The 19842-nt window shown below is 43.3% G+C and overlaps 1 protein-coding gene across 1 annotated transcript; it reads right to left on the reverse strand.

The window, feature by feature from the left end:
* Nucleotides 1–548: 548 nt before the first annotated feature.
* Nucleotides 549–18194, reverse strand: LOC126983552 (acylglycerol kinase, mitochondrial-like). The gene is made up of 9 exons (XM_050836326.1): nt 17954–18194; nt 15826–15945; nt 13239–13407; nt 9864–10076; nt 8534–8684; nt 6347–6526; nt 4464–4622; nt 2710–2846; nt 549–1674 (listed from the first exon to the last, which is right to left on the reverse strand). The coding sequence occupies exons 1-9, from the start codon at nt 18061–18063 to the stop codon at nt 1555–1557; spliced, it is 1359 nt and encodes a 452-aa protein (XP_050692283.1). The 5' UTR covers nt 18064–18194; the 3' UTR covers nt 549–1554.
* Between the last annotated feature and the right edge of the window lie 1648 nt (nt 18195–19842).

Genomic DNA, 19842 nt, shown 5'->3' on the forward strand with positions numbered 1-19842 from the left:
GTAAAATGATGATATAATGCTTTATATGTGAATTACTAACCATTTGTGTGCCTCTATGGCCTGGCTGAGAAATACAACTCACACACACACACACACACACACAGTGAGCTATGGAACAGACTGAAGGAGGAGGTGGTTTGTGCAAGAAACATTCATGATTTTAAGGAAAACTTGGATAAGAGTGGCTATGGAGACGGGACAGCGCGAGCGTATACCTCTTTTCCCGCATGTCACAACTAGGCAACTAGGTAAATACACAGAGAGAGAGAGAGAGAGAGAGAGAGAGAGAGAGAGAGAGAGAGAGAGAGAGAGATGTTTGTGTGTGTGTGTGTGTGTGCAGCGCCAGATTGAGTTACCATTGGGCCCTGGTGCTGCAAGTAATTCGGGGCCCCTAAATATCAACATGCGCGGGCGGCCGGGCTCCCTATGAGGCCGGGCCCTGGTGCTGAGATACCAGCTCCCCGCCCCCCCCTCTCTCGGGCCCTGGTTGTAGTGTGTGTGTGTAACCTGTCAACCTCCACATGGCAGCAGACAATAAATAAGTATGAATGAGTTTGAGACTTTATTGGTTTATTTAAACATTTATTTACAGATGAATGTACAAATGTTATCAAAGACAAAAAAATCAACAAAAAAATCAGGAAAACTCTAGAAAATGAAGATAAGGTTGAGGAGTAAACATAAAAAAGGGAACAGCATTCGTAAGTGGAAGAGTTGGTGAGGTATGCTGTGCCACCTTCTACCCCCACCACCACCACCACTGAGTCACAGGAAAGCCTACACTGTCAAAGAGCCAAGAAAACACTGCCTTTCCCCGCCCAACAGAGTTCACTGATAGCACAGACCATGTAGCAGAGACGGCACCAACAATGCTAAGCGCTTGCAAAAATATTGAGTCTCCAATCTCCATCTGACTAAAAGCATTAAGCTGTACCTTCACTCTTTTGTCATGTTCATTGGTAATACTGCAACAATCTGCCCACCACTGATGATTTAGCCTTTATACAACTTATATTACCTAAGGTTAACAAGTACCTCTGGAAATAATGTGCTTTTTTTTAACTAACTTCCTTAACTTTTCCAGATAAGTAATTTGATTTTCATGTTTTAAAAGTGGGCTATTAAAATATCTCTGGAAGTGACCCTCCTTTTGTTTTCCTCTAAATAGGTTTTTTTCTTATTTTTTGCCTTTATTTTTATTATATGATATTACTTTTTTTTAATGTCCATAGTTTCCCTTAAGGGGTTGGATGGACTATGAGTCACTCCCACTCTTGATGATCACAGACTCTCTCCTCTTCTCACTCTCACCTTTGTTTTTTCCCTCTAATTTCATCACTCTGGTTTTGCTCTATATCCTCTCTATGATTGTGGCTCTCATTTTGTTCCTTATGGGTTTTGGTCTCACTTTACTGCAACAAAGAAACAACCTCAAACACAACAGGAGTCAGAGCAAGACAATTAGGTGTGAAATCAGTCAGGCAGAGTTAATGCACCCTTCCTCTTGACTACAGAATACCAACAGATGAATGGGTGGTCGTGGTGATGAGGTGGCTAAGCTGCGGCCTGGGACAAGGGCGGGGCAAAGATGGTCACTGCAGAAGGTCGAGGGCGTATGGTCATGGGCCGAACCTCAAAACCCTCGCTGTCGATGCTCAACTCTCGCTCCTCTCCCTGGCGGTGAAGAAGATTGGGGATTAGTTCCTCATACAGACATTACTCTTCCCTCTTTCTGATAGTGAGGTAGACAAAAATTAAGAATTTAAAACACATAGGTACCTTAATAATAATGTTATGGAATTCACTGGTGCCAATTCTTCCTAAGAATTCATTAGCAATTGACAAAAAACTCACCAAAGTGTAACCACTACAACCTATATGCATTAATCCTTTCCTGGTGGAGGATGTCCAGACAGACGCTTCAAAATTAAAACTATTTAACGGTACATCTATATACAGACTCTCATGTGACTACTCTGGTTTGTAGGAAGATTTATAGACACTTTCACCTTTCTCACATAATCATTCTTTAGTTTGGTATTTGGCATCTTGGGCTTGCTCCTTTAACTGAGAACCACTTGAATTCGCCAGTTTTCCTCTGTGCATTACTGCCTGAGGATGCAGCTTGGACTAAGGGAAATGAATACTTAGATACATACAGAAAACCTTAAAAACAAACTGAAGAAAGCTGGAGGAAGGGAGGGAAACCACAACCAGGTTACAAGTCTTGGACTATGGGAGTGAGAGACTGACTCTCACATTCATATACATAAACATTATGCATTTTATGACTCATTTATGGCAAGAATTATACAAAAACATCTAATTACATATTCATATACGTAGTATATCTTTCCTTTTGTGACAGTTCTTTATAATCCAGTCTGGAGTTCAGGTATGCACCCAGGTGTATAACAGAGTTTGCTGGGTGCAACTGTGTCACTCTGATATAGCCAAGACTGAGAGAACACAAAGAGCAGGAGCCAAAGATGGTTCACAGCTTGACAAATCTAACACATGTAAAGAGTGTAAAGGTTTGGGCTGCTGCTCCTAGAAGAGAGAGGTGACCCCACAGGCATACCTCATTTCCTGCATATCACTATCAGGTAAAAACACACACACACATGCATGCACACATGCACTCCACCCACCCACACCCACACATTAATAAATGTAGCATTTATTATTGTAATTACCACTACTACACACCTTGTCATTGGTGGTTGAGGCAGTGGGGGTGATGGAGACCTCCCCTACCAGCTTCTCCTCCACGTATCCCCTCACCCCACTCCACTCCCTCCTCCATCCCTCCTTGATGAAATCAATGGCACCAATGTTCTCCATACCTGACAAAAAGTAAGAAAAATAAAATAATGACACTATAAATATTAGTAGAAGTAATATTAGATACAAAAGGAAGTAAGGAGAGTGCAAGAAGCCAGCCACTGATCATTAATGAAAAATAGAATGAGAGTGGGAAATAAAACAGAGCCCTGCAGCAGAACACCAATGTTTATAGGTTCAAGGGAAGAACAGTGACTGTCTACCACAGCCAAAACAGATCAGCCCATGAGAAAACTGTAGGTGAGAGGAGGGGAGAGGGCAAGAATCTGTAGGAGGGTGGTTAAGGAAGCAAAGATTTGTGCCAGGCTCTGGATGGGATGGTGAAATTTCAATAATCCAAAAAACACAATTTCTTTAGTGGCTGACAAAAATTCCAAAAATGAAAAATAATAAAAAATCAAATGAGCCAAGCAGTGAGGGCAAGAAACAGAGTAGCAGAAGGCTCAGGAGGGATATAAATTTAGTCTCTGTGTTGACAGCCAAATATTCACTTGATTTTCAGACTGTACAATGCCCTCCATCGCCGACAAGATGCCTCACAACTGCTTCTACAGGGGCTAGTCCTGAGCCGACGTTCGAGGACGATGAGTGAAAGTGCTAAAGAAAGTGACATGCAGAGTAGGTTTAACCCGGTAGCTGCAGGGATAATGTTTCTTAAAGGCCCCTCTAAGCGAGAATAATGAGAAAAAATCATCACTCACGCAAACCATTTCTTAAAATATATCAATGCATTTGTGATCAGTGTATGCATCATCTATTTTGGGGGGTTTGTATCATGGCAAAAATTTGGCCCATCGCTGGTACACAGTAAAGCCACAAATTTGGCCTCTCGCTGCTACCGGGTTAAAAAAGTTTGCACGTTACAATAATGAAGTAAAAGTATTATAAATGAGTGAAAAGTGAAAAGATTAAGCAAAAATACAGTACTCATAAATATTGTAATGGATGGAAGAGTGTCACTGTTATCTTAAATCTAAACTTCTGCAAGGAGAGCATCAAAAAAATATTAAGACTGTGTACTGTAAAAGCTCATAACCCTTTCAGTTGCCTCATACTACACACAGGAATGCACATATCTATTCTTAATCACAATATTTCATGGATAAATTAATATGTAAATGACACAAAACCACTAGGGAAATTATGAGTGAACATGGGGGAGGGAGGGAGAGAGGGAGGAGACCAGCTGGAAGACTGAAGAAGACCTGGAGACAGTGTGTGGAGGAAGACAGGAGAAGGACGAGGATCAGGGAGGACAGAATATGCGATTGTAAAGGGTGGAAGAGACTCACAGCCCATCCTACTCCTCCCGAAATTGACCTCTCTTTCGGCCACTCCTCTGAACACTTTTTATAGGAGCAGTGAGTAGTGGGCTTTTTTTCATCACTGTTTCCTTTTTTTTGCCCTTGAGCTGTTTCCTTTACTGTAAAAAATATAATAAAATAAAAATAAAATAAAAAATAAAATAAAATATGAACGTTAAGCAAAAAGAATAATAAAAATAAGATGAAGAAGACATAGGAAGAGTATCAGGTGGTGTGTTGTGTTAAGCAAGGCATAAACCCACATGTAAATAACAGAATAAACATCACCCAACCCCACACCAAGGCACTACTCACCGGTATTGAGGGCAAGTGCGTAGGATGGTATGGTGGTGGTCTGCGGAGTGTTCTGCGTGCCCACGACCACCTCGCACACCTTCCCCAGGGTGAGATGATGCAGCTCACCACACGAGGCATTTGTGATGAGGCTGTAGTCTGGCTCGGTGCTTTCAGGCTCTGTGTGAGAGGGAGTTGGTGAGGGGAGGGAGGGACAGAGGGATGAATGGGTCGAAGGTGAGGAAGGAAATGCAAGATGTAGGACAGAAAGGGACATGATAAAGGAGGGAGAACATACTTGAAAAGGGAAGGAGTAAAGGAAGGGCTGTTCGGTATGATAAGGGAGGACAGCAGAGAAAAATATAAAAAAAGGAGGATGAAGAAGAAATGGAAGCAAAAAGATATGGCAGTTAAAGAGAGTGTAGCAATAACTCCAAGTAATTCACATATAACAACCGACTCTCAACAGAAAGATGAGAGAAGTAGGGTGAAGGAGGGAGCTGCAATGAGGGATATGCCAACAAGGAAAAGTGGGAAGAAGTAAGAGGTGAAATGGAGGGTGAAAAAGGAAAGGACAAGGATACAGCAGGAAAATGTGGCAAAGATAGAAGAAATAGGGAAAGAATAAGGAGACAATGTTCAGGAAGGAAGGGTGGACAGAGAACATGATGATGATGATGATTATTAGGGCGATCTGTCTTGGCACTGCAACTTCGGGGTCATTTGGCACTGCATCTAATCCAAATTAATTATCTTATAAAACTATATAAGCTTAAAATTAAAAATGTAATAAAACCAACACTAATAAAACTATATAAAATCAGTTAAAAATTAAACCATGATAAAATACAACTATAAAAGGCCAATAAAAACTACAGGAGGTTGAGGAGAGAACATGAGAAAGAAGAGAAAGGGGAAAAAAGAGAAATCTATCAGTCAATGTATCTGTAACTGGTGCCTTTGAGGGGGTGGTCTTGGAAGTGTCACCAGCATTCTCTGTACTTGCTCTCCTTTCTGACAACACTCACACTGCCTCTCTTAACCCCTTGACTGTGGATTTCCTACAAGAAGACATCACCAAGCTACAGGAGTGGAACAAAAAGTGGCTGCTACAATTCAATGAAGAAAAATGTAAAATCCTACACCTTGGGAGGGGAAATCCAGCATATCAATACCACATGGGAAACACTCCACTATCCACCACAGAAGCAGAGAAAGACCTGGGATTATATGTTACCAGGCTACCAGTGAAGGCGAAATCCGTGCCAATCACAGCAGACGGGTTAAAGGCAGTCTTCAAGCTTGGCAGTCCCCCTCACCAGTGGTCTCTAATGACTCTCTATGACACCCGCCTTTCTATTTGATCCACATATCCTTCCCCAAATCATCATTCTATAAACTACAGTCTGTTCACTTAAGTCTGACCCAAGCTGAGAGCATAAACCTAAGCGTGTTCGTAAGCACAGTGCAGATTAGCAGAAAGTGTTGCGTGAGATAAACACAAACAGGGGTTAAAGAAAACTCGGAAGCCATAGCAGTAGCCAATCAGCCCTCAGCTTGCAAACATGCTTAGGTTTATGTTGTCAGCTTGGGTCGGAACAGACTTTAGTAACACGTCTGAACCACCACAGCAAGTTAAGCTTCACTCATTCCACCACGTCATACACTACACCTCTGCTCTTACACCCATATCCCAGTAGTTCAGGTCCCACTTTGTTGACCATGTTCTTCTTAAGTAGCTCACCTTACAGCAGTCATCCCTCTCTGCTGTGACTTTCATGGCAATGTTTGGGGCAGAAAGAAAATGAGGATGAGGATTATTGGGGTGTACGGTTCTTTGGCGCCACAACTGCAGGGTCATGTGGCGCCGAAGAGAATGAGGAACAGAAAGAGACATCTCCCACCTTTCTTCTGAGCGGTCCCAAGGGCGGCCCGGGGGAGGTAGTTCATCCACCATCGCCTGGCTGGCTGTGGGGTGCCTGCCTCTGGGGTCCTGGCGTCTGTCTGGTTCTTGGCACGGCACCTGGAGCAGCCAGAGCAGGGCAGCGTGTACTCCACCTCCGCTGAGCAGTCCCATGCAAGGTCTGTGGTGGTACAAAGTGAACTTGTTACACACACAAAATTTAGTGAGAAGAAATCAAAGATACAAAAAAAGGTGGAAAAATAAAATAGTAGCAAAAAAGAAATAAACTTGATGAACTTATTATTACAATATGAAAAAAAAGTTAAATAGGCATCAGTCATATATCAAATAAAAAGGAAATAATATGGCATTGAAAATATGAAGTGTGATGATGTAAAGCCAGAGAAATGATGAATGGCAGATTGAATACAGGGATTTACTGTGTCCGAGAAAAGAAGTAATGGAGAGCTGACCTGTGAGTTTTGCTGTCTGGACTAGAGAGTGAGTGTGAGGGTGGCAGATTGTAATGGGCAACCTTTCCCTTCTCAATCTCATGGATTATTACTTTCACCCACCACCTACTTTCTTTAAAATGAAATGGGGTCCTGACAGTGAGCAGACAGCCAGACATTTGCTCAAACCATTTCTGGTGAGGGGGTGCTGCAAGCCTAGCAAAGACCCTCCCATGTCCTCACTTTTCATCTCAAGACAGTAGTTTAACCCCTTGGATGCGAATTTCCTACAAGAAGACATAACCAAGCTACAGGAATGGAGGAAAAAGGGGCTGCTACAGGTCAATGAAGAAAAATGTAAAGTCATGCACCTTGGAAAGGGAATCCAGCATACCAGTACCAAATGGGAAACACTCCACTATCCACCACAGAGACAGAGAAAGACCTGGGAGTATATATTACCAGGCTACCAGTGAGGGCGAAATCCATGCCAATCGCAGCGAAGGGTTTAAGAACAAATCCTCTTACTTTTCAAATCAAGCTACATACACATGATACACACCATTTCCACAATATAGCTTCAAAATTGACACGGTGAAAATAAGAAACCCGCCTCAAGAGTCCCCATCTAGAAAGGGACCGGAAATGTCCCCAAGTTGGAACCCACTCATGGTACCAACCCCAAAGCCTTCTTGACAACTTCAACTTTCTCATCATCAAATTCTGGGTACCAAATATTTAGTGAGGTGCCAAGTTTCTGAAGTGTATGTTAAGACTGTCAGGATACACTGATTGTATAACTGGTGCTAACCCCAAAGGTTTCTTGATAGCTCCAATTTTCTCATCATCAAATTCTGCAACATTCCCAGTCTGCACTCATAGTTTAATCCTCAGGAATACCATCTTGTCTATTCTAAGCCTCACTTTCTCATACTAATGTAAACATAGGTTTCTGAGGCTACTGACAGTAATATCTATTCTGTTCTCTCCTGCTATTCCTATCCTAAATTTGTCCAAAGCTGGATAATGCATCGATGTTTGCAGTAGTGAAATCTCCCAAGATGGATATTTCTTTTCTTCTTCTTGTTTAATGTCCTTATTTTTCCTTATGAGGATGGATGGACTATGAGATGGATATTTCAACAAAGGGAAAGCGAGGCAAGATGTGCTCCACCTTGGAATTCAAATGGCCATAGAAGTGTACGTAGTTGGTAGAATTAAGTGGGAGATAAACAGCACAGACGTATTAAGCACTACGTATTAAGTGATAGAATGGCAATTAAGTCTGCGCCAAACGATGGACAACTCTGAAGACTCTACATCACGGGCACGAGAGCAGGTGATGTCACTGTGAACACAAACGCAGCATCCAGCTTTAGATGGAACTTTAGGATAGCCCCATTTCCTATCTTATTTATTTATTGCAAGTTTTTGCAAACTGAACATTTAATTTCTGGGGAGGCAGAAAACGAGAAAAGGAAACAGTGTTACTTCATATCACTAATGCTGCACCCAAATAAGAGAGAACCAAAAAGTCACTACAAGAAAAATACCCTTACAGAATTACATAATGATTAAGTGAAAAATATTGAAAATGGCTGAAGAAATACGACAAAAGTTTTATTTAGCTTTGCTACTGCTTCATCTTTAAGATAGGCCATTAATGATGGTAAAAAAAAAGAAAAGTTGGCTAACAGAAAATACTGTACACAAAACACCACCCACTGATTCCTCACCCTTGTAGGAAGAGAAGACGTAGGTCATGTACTTCTTGACGCCAGGCCAGTACCAGTATTGGTCCTTCCTGCCAGCAGCGTCCCTCAGCGCCCCCCACACCACTTCGGAGGCAGCAAACACTGGCTGCGGCGCCTCCTCCTGCCCTGCCGCCTGGTAGGTGAAGAGGAGGAAAACATATTTAGACAATCAGTGCAAACCCACACCACTAAACCAAATTAAAAAGAGAATGAGAATGCAATGGAGCACCTTGGTTAACACTGTCACGATTAGCAACTTCCCATTCCCCTTGAGGAGGAAGTTCAACAATCAATGTATCCTGCCAGTCCTAACATAAGGTTCAGAAACTTGGCACCGCACTAAATATTTGGAGAAAGCAAAGAAGAGCACAAAGATGAATGGAGAGACAAATGCTGGCTATAACATGGAGAGGCAGGAAGCAAGCATCAAACTTTTAGCCACCCATCTGCAACCACACCACACCACCAGCATCACCACTGAAACACTTTATTATGCTTAAAAATAAAAAAAAAATAAAAAAAAAAAAAAAAAAAAAAAGTTTTATAAGGAGAAATGAATTTATTAATTTGTAAGCAGCCCATTTAAAGAAGATCTTACTTTTTTGGGCAGCATGTTTGTAATTTTTGGGTTCAGTCGCCAATAGACATACATATGTAAAAAAAAAAATAATAAATAAATAAATAAATAAATAAATCATTACATAATACATATTTACCCCTCATAGAACATAATAATCTACTTACATACATTAGATACAGGTAGATTTATCAATACTGAGCAAGAATATACTGCTTATAATGTTTCTTAAATGTATGCAATGTTGGTAATAGTTGAACGTGATTTGGCACAGAATTCCAAATTTTAGGACCAGAATAAACTAGAGACAACCAAACTAAACACCACTTCCCACCATCTTCTCTCCTCCATAACCCACTTAAAAACCCCATTACCACTGCCACCCCAATTCAACACAACACACCCATTACCACTGACTATTCCCCTCCATACAGCACCCCACCATCACCACCACCACAGACTACTCCCGTGGTGTTCAGGAGGACGCGAGTTCAATCACCGACGGTGCCACCAAGCTGGATTTTCAGCCACAGATTCTAGGATCAAAGATGAGCTCCGAGGGGCAGCATGAGCCAATGCAAAGATAGCACCTACTAAACTACTGCATCGCCGCCAGAGCAGGCGGGCCCATCAGGACCACTGGAAGAAAAAAAATAAAAAAAAAATAATAATAATAATAAAAAATAAATAAATAAAATAAAATTACCCCCCCACATCGCTGTCTCCACCACCAACCTTTTCTGGCGTAATCTCCATCACATCCATTGGCCTTTTCAAGTCCCTGACCACGGCCATGGTAGCCTCGGCGAGATCCCTGGGCTTTGGACGTCCCCTGAAGCCCCACACAGCAGAGGCAGCGGAGTTGGTCTGCCCCAGAGGGAGGATGCCCAGCGGGAACCTCCTTGCAGCTTCTCTGTGGTCTGAGCGCCGAAGCAGCCCTGTGAGGACCTAGGGAGGAGAAAGTATAATAGGAATGGAGGATATCAGGACGCCTCTCCTCCCGAAATTGACCTATCTTTCGGCCACTCCTCTTGACTATGTAGGAGCAGTGAGTAGCGTTTTTTTTTTCATTATTGTTTTCTTTTTTTTTTTTGCTCTTGAACTGCTTCCTTTATTGTAAAAAAAAAAAACAATAATAATTTGTCGATAAACATAACTCTCCAAATACAGTTGTTGCAAAAAGCTGTTATATTGTGGCGTTTTATAAGCCAATGGACTGTCCTCTTTTCCCACACACACATTAAGGAAAAATACGGCTGTGAAATGTTATCACCAAGAGGACAACAAAGTGAGAAAAATTGGGTTAGAATTATGTAGACTGATATACCTAGCAGGCCTCGGTGGAATCTAGGTAAAGCTGAATAAAAAGCGAGGTTAATAAAGTTGGATGAATAATTATGTGAGGACAGCACTATACAAAAATAAAGACGGATGTGAGAAAGACAAAAACAGTAGAGAAACAAAGGAGGCCATAATACAAACCATGGACACTGAGACACAACCAAACCACAAGGAAAGAAAAGGAACCAAGACGCTGGGGACGAGAAAAACCTGTACAGAGGGAAGGGAAGTGCCGCATATCCTTGTTGTTTGCGAGGGTTACATTCTTAGCAAACCTCATAGATACAGAATTAGAATTTGGTGAAGTTAACCCTTTCCATCCGTGACACAGACATCGGCGTCACAGTATGGAAAGGGTCAAGAGGAAATGGAAGAGGATTAATCGTCTTTTAAACCTCTCAATCCTCCTCTAAATTCATCTTAAGAGGTTTAGAAGAGGATTAAGAGGAAATGGATGAGGATTAAGAGGTTTAGAAGAGGACTAACGGTGACGCCGTCGGACGCCGGTGTCGCCGGAGCGAAGGAGTTAAGGTTGTGTGGGAAAAATATGGTCAGGCTCTGTGGCCTTCCTGCAACACTAAAAGTTAATATCACTTCTCCATTTGACTATTCCCCATCTTCCACTGTAGAATTTAGGTGCATCATACTGCTACATGTTATGAATGTAATGAACATTTATCTAACAAACTAAACATTCAGTATAGGGAGGGCAATGAAGAGGAGTGAGGAAAAGTAAGAGTTATGAAGAGAATGAGAGCTGTAACTTCATCTCAAGAAAAATGCTTAGATTTCTATATTCTATAATAAAAAAGGACAACTCTTGCCCTCTTATTCACTGCAGCTCCTCCACAACCTTCAGAATGCTTGGGAGGCACGGTCACTCACAAACAGGCTCAGATAGGAGCAAGCTAGCGACTGAAGTAAAGTCTTAAAAAGCATGTACCCAAAGATAAATTATGACCAATGACAGACCAAGCGCCTCTGCAGTGCACTGGTTAGCATCTAGGACTACGAACCTACAGGCCTGGGTTGGAATATTGGGATGATTGATATATGGGTACCTGGGAAACATGGGGAAGGTAAACTGTGGTAATGCAGACGTCACACTGGCCCTGCGTCAAGTTAATGGGTTCCCTCCCGACACAGGTTCAAAGGGCCAAAGGGACGCAGATGAGCACTGCCACCATGCACAGCTATAGCGTGTGCCCCTAACTTTACTGTACTTTTACCTCAACTACAGACCAGTGTCCCTGACTAATGGGGTTGCAAAAATGTGCCAGAAAATTTTTAAAGACAAATGGACAAAGTATCTGAAAGAGACGGGTGTTTTGCCAGAGCCAGCTTGTACTCAGAAGTGAACTAACATGTGGATGATGTGATACAAGAAAAAGATGGCTGGATGGATTGTGTGTGCCAGGAAAGTCTTTGATAAGGCACTGCATAAGAGACTACATATTGTGGAAGGAAGACAAAGGGCTTCTGAGAGACTGACAGATGAGGACAGTTATTCAGTGCAGGATGTCAGGCTGGAGGGAAATAATGAGTGGAGTCTCACAAGGCTCAGTGCTGGCACCCATTATGTCCCTGATATTATATGCAAATGACATGGTGGATGGAACAACACATTATGAAGGCATGTTTGCAGATGATGCTAAGATCATGAGGAAAACAGAAGATGAAGAGAACTGTTAAATGTTGCAGGAAATTCTAGACAAGATGCACGAATGGAACCAAGAGTGGAAAATTAAATTCCAGGCAAAGAAATGCCAAATATTGGAAATGGGTAAAAGTGCTGGTGAATTATTCAATGGGATATGGACAAATCACAAAAATGAAAGAGGGAAAAGACGTGGGAGTGTTGGTCCGAGATAATTTGTCAAAACAAAAGCACATTAAAAAGTTGGTAAGAGAGACATAAGGACTACTGACAAACATAAGAGTGGCATCTTACAACATGGACAACGATAAAGAAATCATTGGTGGTTCTGACCTGCCCTAAGTTGGGATATGAAGCAGTAGTATGGTAGTAAGGTAAAGTTGTGAGCATATACTATAACTGAGCATGGCAGCGGTGCTCATCTCCGTCACATTGGACCTTTGAGCCTGTGGTGGGAGGGAACCCTTACCCCGACACAGGGCCAGTGTGACGTCCGGGTCACCACAGTTTACCTTCCCCAGGTTTCCCCAGGTACCCATTTATCAACCAGCCTGAAGGGAAGGATGAACAGCTGGGTGGGCTGCACACCAACGCCCAGGCCAGGATTTCAATCCAGGCCTACAGATTCATAGTCAGGGAAGCTAACCACTGCACTGTGGGAAAGATATAAATGAGATTGAAATGACACAACAGTCTTTTTTGTATATTCTCTTTTTTGCCCTTGAGCTGCATCCATTACTATAAAAAAAAATAAAAAAAAAAAAGCAATCATGATGGTCCCTAGTCAGACAGAGATATCAAACAAAAAAAGGGGGAAAATTAGGCTACCCTCACAGTATATCCAGGGCAATGGTGGGAGTGAACAAAACTGATAGAAAGGATCTGATTGTATGGTACGGGGGAGTAACACAAGGACGTGGAAAGTAAGAGAGGACAAAGTACTTGAAGGACATCCAGAAATAGTTTTCCATATAATTGTACAGTGAGATCATCCAGTCCAAAACCTTAAGTAAATTCTAAAGTAAGTTTGACCAACTGAGAGGATGAGATGTGGCCTCATGACTGTAGCTAATTTCCTGTACGCATATCAGAACTTGGAGGTAAATACACACCTCCGCCAAGGTGCCATCGCCACCAGCCACCACCACGGCACTGGTCTTCTCCATGAGCCCCATGAGGTCCCTGGCCTGCCCCTCATGCTCTGTGCGGACCACCGCCACCTTTATGCCTGCCAGGTGCAGCAGCGGAGCACAGTACTTGTCAAACACGGCCTTGCTCTTGCTGTGGCGAAGACCATCAATGTTGTTAATGTCAAAATCATCATCACTTTATAATCCACTACAGATTCTTTTTCATGAATGCCACTAAAGAAATTAAAGGGATATTCCTACAAATGTTACTTCAGAACAGAGGAACATCAAATACTTTCAGGAAATAAAAGTTAATTACAAACTTTCTAAATGTCTTGCTAATCTCATTAAAAAATGTGCATTACAAGACAATAAAAAAGGGATCAATCTAGAGTTAGTTACTTTATGTAATGTGTGGTGGTACTGAAGAGTATGGTGTGGCTCTATAAGGTGTGGTGTGGTGTGAGTGAATGCCTTATTGTATGCTGTTTGGTATAGTGCAGAATGGTGTGGTGTGAGTGAGTGCCTTATTGTATGCTGTTTGGTATAGTGCAGAATGGTGTGGTGTGGTGTGAGTGAGTGCCTTATTGTATACTGTTTGGTATAGTGCAGAATGGTGTGGTGTGGTGTGAGTGAGTGCCTTATTGTATGCTGTTTGGTATAGTGCAGAATGGTGTGGTGTGGTGTGAGTGAGTGCCTTATTGTATGCTGTTTGGTATAGTGCAGAATGGTGTGGTGTGAGTGAGTGAGTGCCTTATTGTATTCTGTTTGGTATAGTGCAGAATGGTGTGGTGTGGTGTGAGTGAGTGCCTTATTGTATACTGTTTGGTATAGTGCAGAATGGTGTGGTGTGGTGTGAGTGAGTGCCTTATTGTATGCTGTTTGGTATAGTGCAGAATGGTGTGGTGTGAGTGAGTGCCTTATTGTATACTGTTTGGTATAGTGCAGAATGGTGTGGTGGTGTGAGGAGTGCCTTATTGTATACTGTTTGGTATAGTGCAGAATGGTGTGGTGTGGAGTGCCTTATTGTCTACTGTTTGGTATAGTGCAGAATGGTGTGGTGTGGTGTGAGTGAGTGCCTTATTGTATACTGTTTGGTATAGTGCAGAATGGTGTGGTGTGAGTGAGTGCCTTATTGTATACTGTTTGGTATAGTGCAGAATGGTGTGGTGTGGTGTGAGTGAGTGCCTTATTGTATACTGTTTGGTATAGTGCAGACTGGTGTGGTGTGAGTGAGTGCCTTATTGTATACTGTTTGGTTTAGTGCAGATTGGTGTGGTGTGAGTGAGTGCCTTATTGTATGCTGTTTGGTATAGTGCAGAATGGTGTGGTGTGAGTGAGTGCCTTATTGTATACTGTTTGGTATAGTGCAGAATGGTGTGGTGTGGTGTGAGTGAGTGCCTTATTGTATACTGTTTGGTATAGTGCAGAATGGTGTGGTGTGAGTGAGTGCCTTATTGTATACTGTTTGGTATAGTGCAGAATGGTGTGGTGTGAGTGAGTGCCTTATTGTATACTGTTTGGTATAGTGCAGAATGGTGTGGTGTGGTGTGAGGAGTGCCTTATTGTATGCTGTTTGGTATAGTGCAGAATGGTGTGGTGTGGTGAGTGCCTTATTGTATACTGTTTGGTATAGTGCAGAATGGTGTGGTGTGGTGTGAGTGAGTGCCTTATTGTATACTGTTTGGTATAGTGCAGAATGGTGTGGTGTGGTGTGAGTGAGTGCCTTATTGTATACTGTTTGGTATAGTGCAGAATGGTGTGGTGTGGTGTGAGTGAGTGCCTTGTGTATACTGTTTGGTATAGTGCAGAATGGTGTGGTGTGAGTGAGTGCCTTATTGTATACTGTTTGGTATAGTGCAGAATGGTGTGGTGTGAGTGAGTGCCTTATTGTATACTGTTTGGTATAGTGCAGAATGGTGTGGTGTGGTGTGAGTGAATGCCTTATTGTATTCTGTTTGGTATAGTGCAGAATGGTGTGGTGTGGTGAGTGACTGCCTTATTGTATACTGTTTGGTATAGTGCAGAATGGTGTGGTGTGGTGTGAGTGAATGCCTTATTGTATACTGTTTGGTATAGTGCAGAATGGTGTGGTGTGGTGTGAGTGAATGCCTTATTGTATACTGTTTGGTATAGTGCAGAATGGTGTGGTGTGGTGTGAGTGAGTGCCTTATTGTATACTGTTTGGTATAGTGCAGAATGGTGTGGTGTGGTGTGAGTGAATGCCTTATTGTATGCTGTTTGGTATAGTGCAGAATGGTGTGGTGTGGTGTGAGTGAATGCCTTATTGTATACTGTTTGGTATAGTGCAGAATGGTGTGGTGTGGTGTGAGTGAATGCCTTATTGTATACTGTTTGGTATAGTGCAGAATGGTGTGGTGTGGTGTGAGTGAATGCCTTATTGTATGCTGTTTGGTATAGTGCAGAATGGTGTGGTGTGAGTGAGTGCCTTATTATATACTGTTTGGTATAGTGCAGAATGGTGTGGTGTGAGTGCCTTATTGTATGCTGTTTGGTATAGTGCAGAATGGTGCGATGTGGTGCAGCATAGTATGGTGTGGCCACTCACCCATCCCGAGCTGCTGGGTTTAAGAGGACAGTGATGTGTCGGTCAGCCTCTCCGAGGGGCCGTGATGCCTCTCCATAGCTCATGGCCTCCTCACACAGTCGACGCATCATGGCATTCTCCCTGGCAGAGCAGTGATGTGTTAGGGAGGGCTGTGTGAGGGGTCGTGTAGATGGAACCTCTGGCTTGATAGGTCACAGTATTTAGGTTTGATTACAGCTCTGAGTGAGTTATGGCTAAAATAAGTTTTCTCAAGACTGACTTAAAATAAAGCAGTAGCATCGAAGAACACCAGGGTAAGCTATCATATCAATCCAAGCAGAACACAGGTAAACTGGGCATTTAAAGTCCTACTCCATGTGATTTTTTAAAATTATTAGCCATCAGTCGTGAAGAACTTCAAAAAGTGCTATTTTTTTTTTTACTTATTTCAAATCTGACCTCAGTAGTATTTATTAACAAAAGAATACAATTAGCAAGGTCGGTAGTATGGTCATAGCACCAAAATATATCAATTTTTTTAAAAACACTGAAAATAGTGGAAGATTTAGTAAAGTTCAGTATAATGTAAAAAAAAAAAATAATAAATTGCAGTTTTACTGCACCAACTGAATTCATGCTTCCAATTCTAGAGTGAGACACTATGAAGCACCAGGCGACACCAGCCCAGCCCACCAGCCAATCAGAAGCACCTTTACTGGCCAGGAGACAAGGCCTGCAGGGGATGCAGCTTCACCCTTTCCATCCGTGATGCAGACGTCGGTGTCACATTATGGAAAGGGTCAAGAGGAAATGGAAGAGGATTAATCCTCTTCTAAACCTCTCAACCCTCCTCTTAATCCTCTTCCATTTCCTCTTAAGAGGTTTAGAAGTGGATTAAGAGGATATGGAAGAGGATTAAGAGGTTTAGAAGAAGACTAACCCTTTCCATACGGTGACGCCGTCCGACGCCCGTCAGCGTCGCTGGAGTGAAGGAGTTAAGGGAAGGGACTGCAGCACCCCTAGGTCCTGTCAGGGGCATTGCCTCGGTGCCACCTGTGAGACCAGTACTTGCAGGACCAACACTGAACATGACCTGACGTGATCTGATCATCTTTGTAAAAAATTATGCTCATGCATTCCAGAATTAAGTATGACATATTAAAAAATATTAACAGTAGAGTTATTGCTATTTTCAAACTTGTTTTGACCTAGAGAAGCAGTAAAGGGGTGAAAGTTGAAATCAAACTCCGTAACAAAATATTCAAATGTCACTTTCTAGACAAAACCAAGTAAACTAAGTAAATGTTTCACCCATAAGTGGATAGTTAGTGTTTCTGATAATAAGCAACTCTTAGGTTTACTAAACTGTAGTTTAACACTATTTAAAGTTGGGTATTTATCTGGCTTGACTTTGGATTTTGACCCTTTGGAACACATCAGCGATTTCTGTGGGGAGGAGTTAGCAGATAAATCAATAACTTCAAAACCTACTGGACAAAGTTTGGCTTGGCACGGCAAGGCGGGAGGAGCTAGACTGCAGCATTTTCCAACCGGGGGAAATTTCCCTCTGGGGGGAAATTTTATGATTCCAGGGGGAAAATTTAACCTGAAGGAAATATAAATTACTAGCAATTAGTCGGCGGAAACAGGGCATCAGAGTTATTGATTGACTGATTTGTGATATTAACTAAGTAAATATTGTGTTTGGTTTCTATTAATTTATTATATTATTTGTGTTATTAAGCAAGTTAATTTTGTGTTTTGGCTACTTTTTTCCTCATCCACATGAAGGGGGAAATCTGGGTGGTTGAAGTTGATGAAGGGGGAAATGACAGAAAAAAGGTTGGGAACCACTGAGCTAGAGAGTCCTGTGAGGTCAGTGAGTATGCCTGTGCTGCGAGCCACAACTGTGGGACAGTTTCTGATTCTGCTGGTGTAGGATGTAAAAATATAGGGGGTCAAAATTGCCTCGATATACAACTCTGTGATCTCGACTTCCATGGCAAACCTGGTAAGGATCCGTTGAGACAAACACATAATATTTGGCTCTTACTATGTAGATGTATGAGAAAGAGGGGAATGTGTCCGGAGGGGGAAAGGCCCGGAGGGAAAAAAATGCCTATCAGGCTGGCAGCCGCGATCCACTCACTCGTATTTCTCGCTGGCGTAGTGGAGGCCCCCGGCGAGCACCGCGGAGAAGAAAATTGTCTTTTTCTTGTGTCTTTTCAGGGTCTGCAGGATTTTGACCACTCTCGCCATGACCTTGAGTTTGCCTGACCTTGGCTGGCCGTGCCTCTACCAAATGAACTCCGCTCAGTGTCAGAAATCCGGCTAGGCGAACTTGTTTACTTGCTTCTTGGTCTTGGTCTTAGCTCCGGCTCGGCGCCCGCGGCCTCAGAGGTACACACTACCGGCGATCGACTCTAAAGGGTCTCTTACACATTCCCGGTCCCGGTCCCGATCGTCCCCGATGACTTCCGATAAGCCGATCGGGGCCTGACCGCCGACAAAATAGGCAATAATCCCGGGACCGGCGGCTTATCGCCGGTAAGCCGGCGGTTTACCGGCGGTAGACCGGCGACCAAATACGATTTTCGATTTCTACGACCGGCGACTGCAGCAGGTCAGTCGGCGGTAGACCGCCGGCCTACCGGCGGCAGGCCTGCGGCACATCGACGAGCAAACACTTTCTTTGCATTTACATATATTTATAATTGCCTTATAAACAGCTTTATACCTAAATTAATTCGTGTGCTCGGGGGGCTCCCGTGGTAGAGTCTCTGCCTTGCGCTTCGGCGGGGTGCTAAGGCGTGGATTCGAGACCTATCAGTTACCATGGGGGTGGAAAAGTGGGCTCTTTCCGACACCCTCAGCCCCGTTGTTGGGCCTCCTTCTTGAAAGACTTGGGTATCTCGTCTGGGGGGTTGCGCGGCATGCTCCCCCTTCCTCCATTGGGGTATAACCCCAACGAAAAAAAAAAAAAAAAAAAAAAAAAAAAAAAGAAAATCGTGTGCATAAAACACACACACACACACTCTCTCTCTCTCTCTCTCTCTCTCTCTCTCTCTCTATATATTATTCTCTCTCTCTCTCTCTCTCTCTCTCTCTCTCTCTCTCTCTCTCTCTATATATATATATATATATATATATATATATATATATATATATATATCTTCATCCCTCGCTCCAACCTGTTCCTCCTCGTTTTCCTCCTTCCTCCCTTGCTAATCCCCAGGTCAGACACAGGTGTTCACTCTCGGTCTACCGCCGGTCTGCCGCCGGTCTGCCGTGGGTTGTCGGCGGTTGACCGCCGGTCGACCGGGCGCATTGCCAATATCTTTGAAAATTTTAAAGTTGACCGGCGGTGGTCGGCTGCGTCTACGGTCCACAGGGTCGACCGGCGGTAGACCGGCGGTCTGCCGCTGCCAATCCCCGATCTTACAGCCGGTCGACCGGCGACCGGCTTATCGGGAGTCATCGGGGACGATCGGGGCCGGGACTGGGAATGTGTGAGAGCCCCTTAACTAGAGCCTTTAGGCACGGCTCCCTTGAGCCGCGCTACTGCCACATCACCCCATCACTCTCCTCAGAGGAGCTCGCTACCAGAGGTGGGCGCGGTACTGAAAAATCAGCAGTGCGGTAGCGGTAGTACGGTACTTTTTTCGGAGTAATGCGGTTGCGGTAGTGCGGTCCCATTTTTTTCTTTCCCAGTGCGATACGCGGTGTGCGGTACCGCGGTAGCGGTAGTCACTAGTCAATATAACAAAAATACTTCAGTGACTCTCCTGGCTATCCATTGACTAACTAATAACTAGTGAGATACAAAAAAAAAAAAAAATTAAAGGACTGGGGGAGGGAGGGAGGTAAGTAAAGGAGGAGGAAGGTGGGGGATAGGGAAGTAGAGGACGGGAAGGGGAGGAGGGGGAGGGAAGGGAATTGCAACTTTCCAAGGGAGGAGGGAGGGGACAGGGAAGGGGGAGGAGGACATCAGCGTCATGTGAGAGAGGAGGAAGTGGGGGGTGGGAAGGAAGGAATTAA

This window comes from Eriocheir sinensis, chromosome 54 (genome assembly GCF_024679095.1).
Source record: "Eriocheir sinensis breed Jianghai 21 chromosome 54, ASM2467909v1, whole genome shotgun sequence".
NCBI lineage: Eukaryota > Metazoa > Arthropoda > Malacostraca > Decapoda > Varunidae > Eriocheir > Eriocheir sinensis.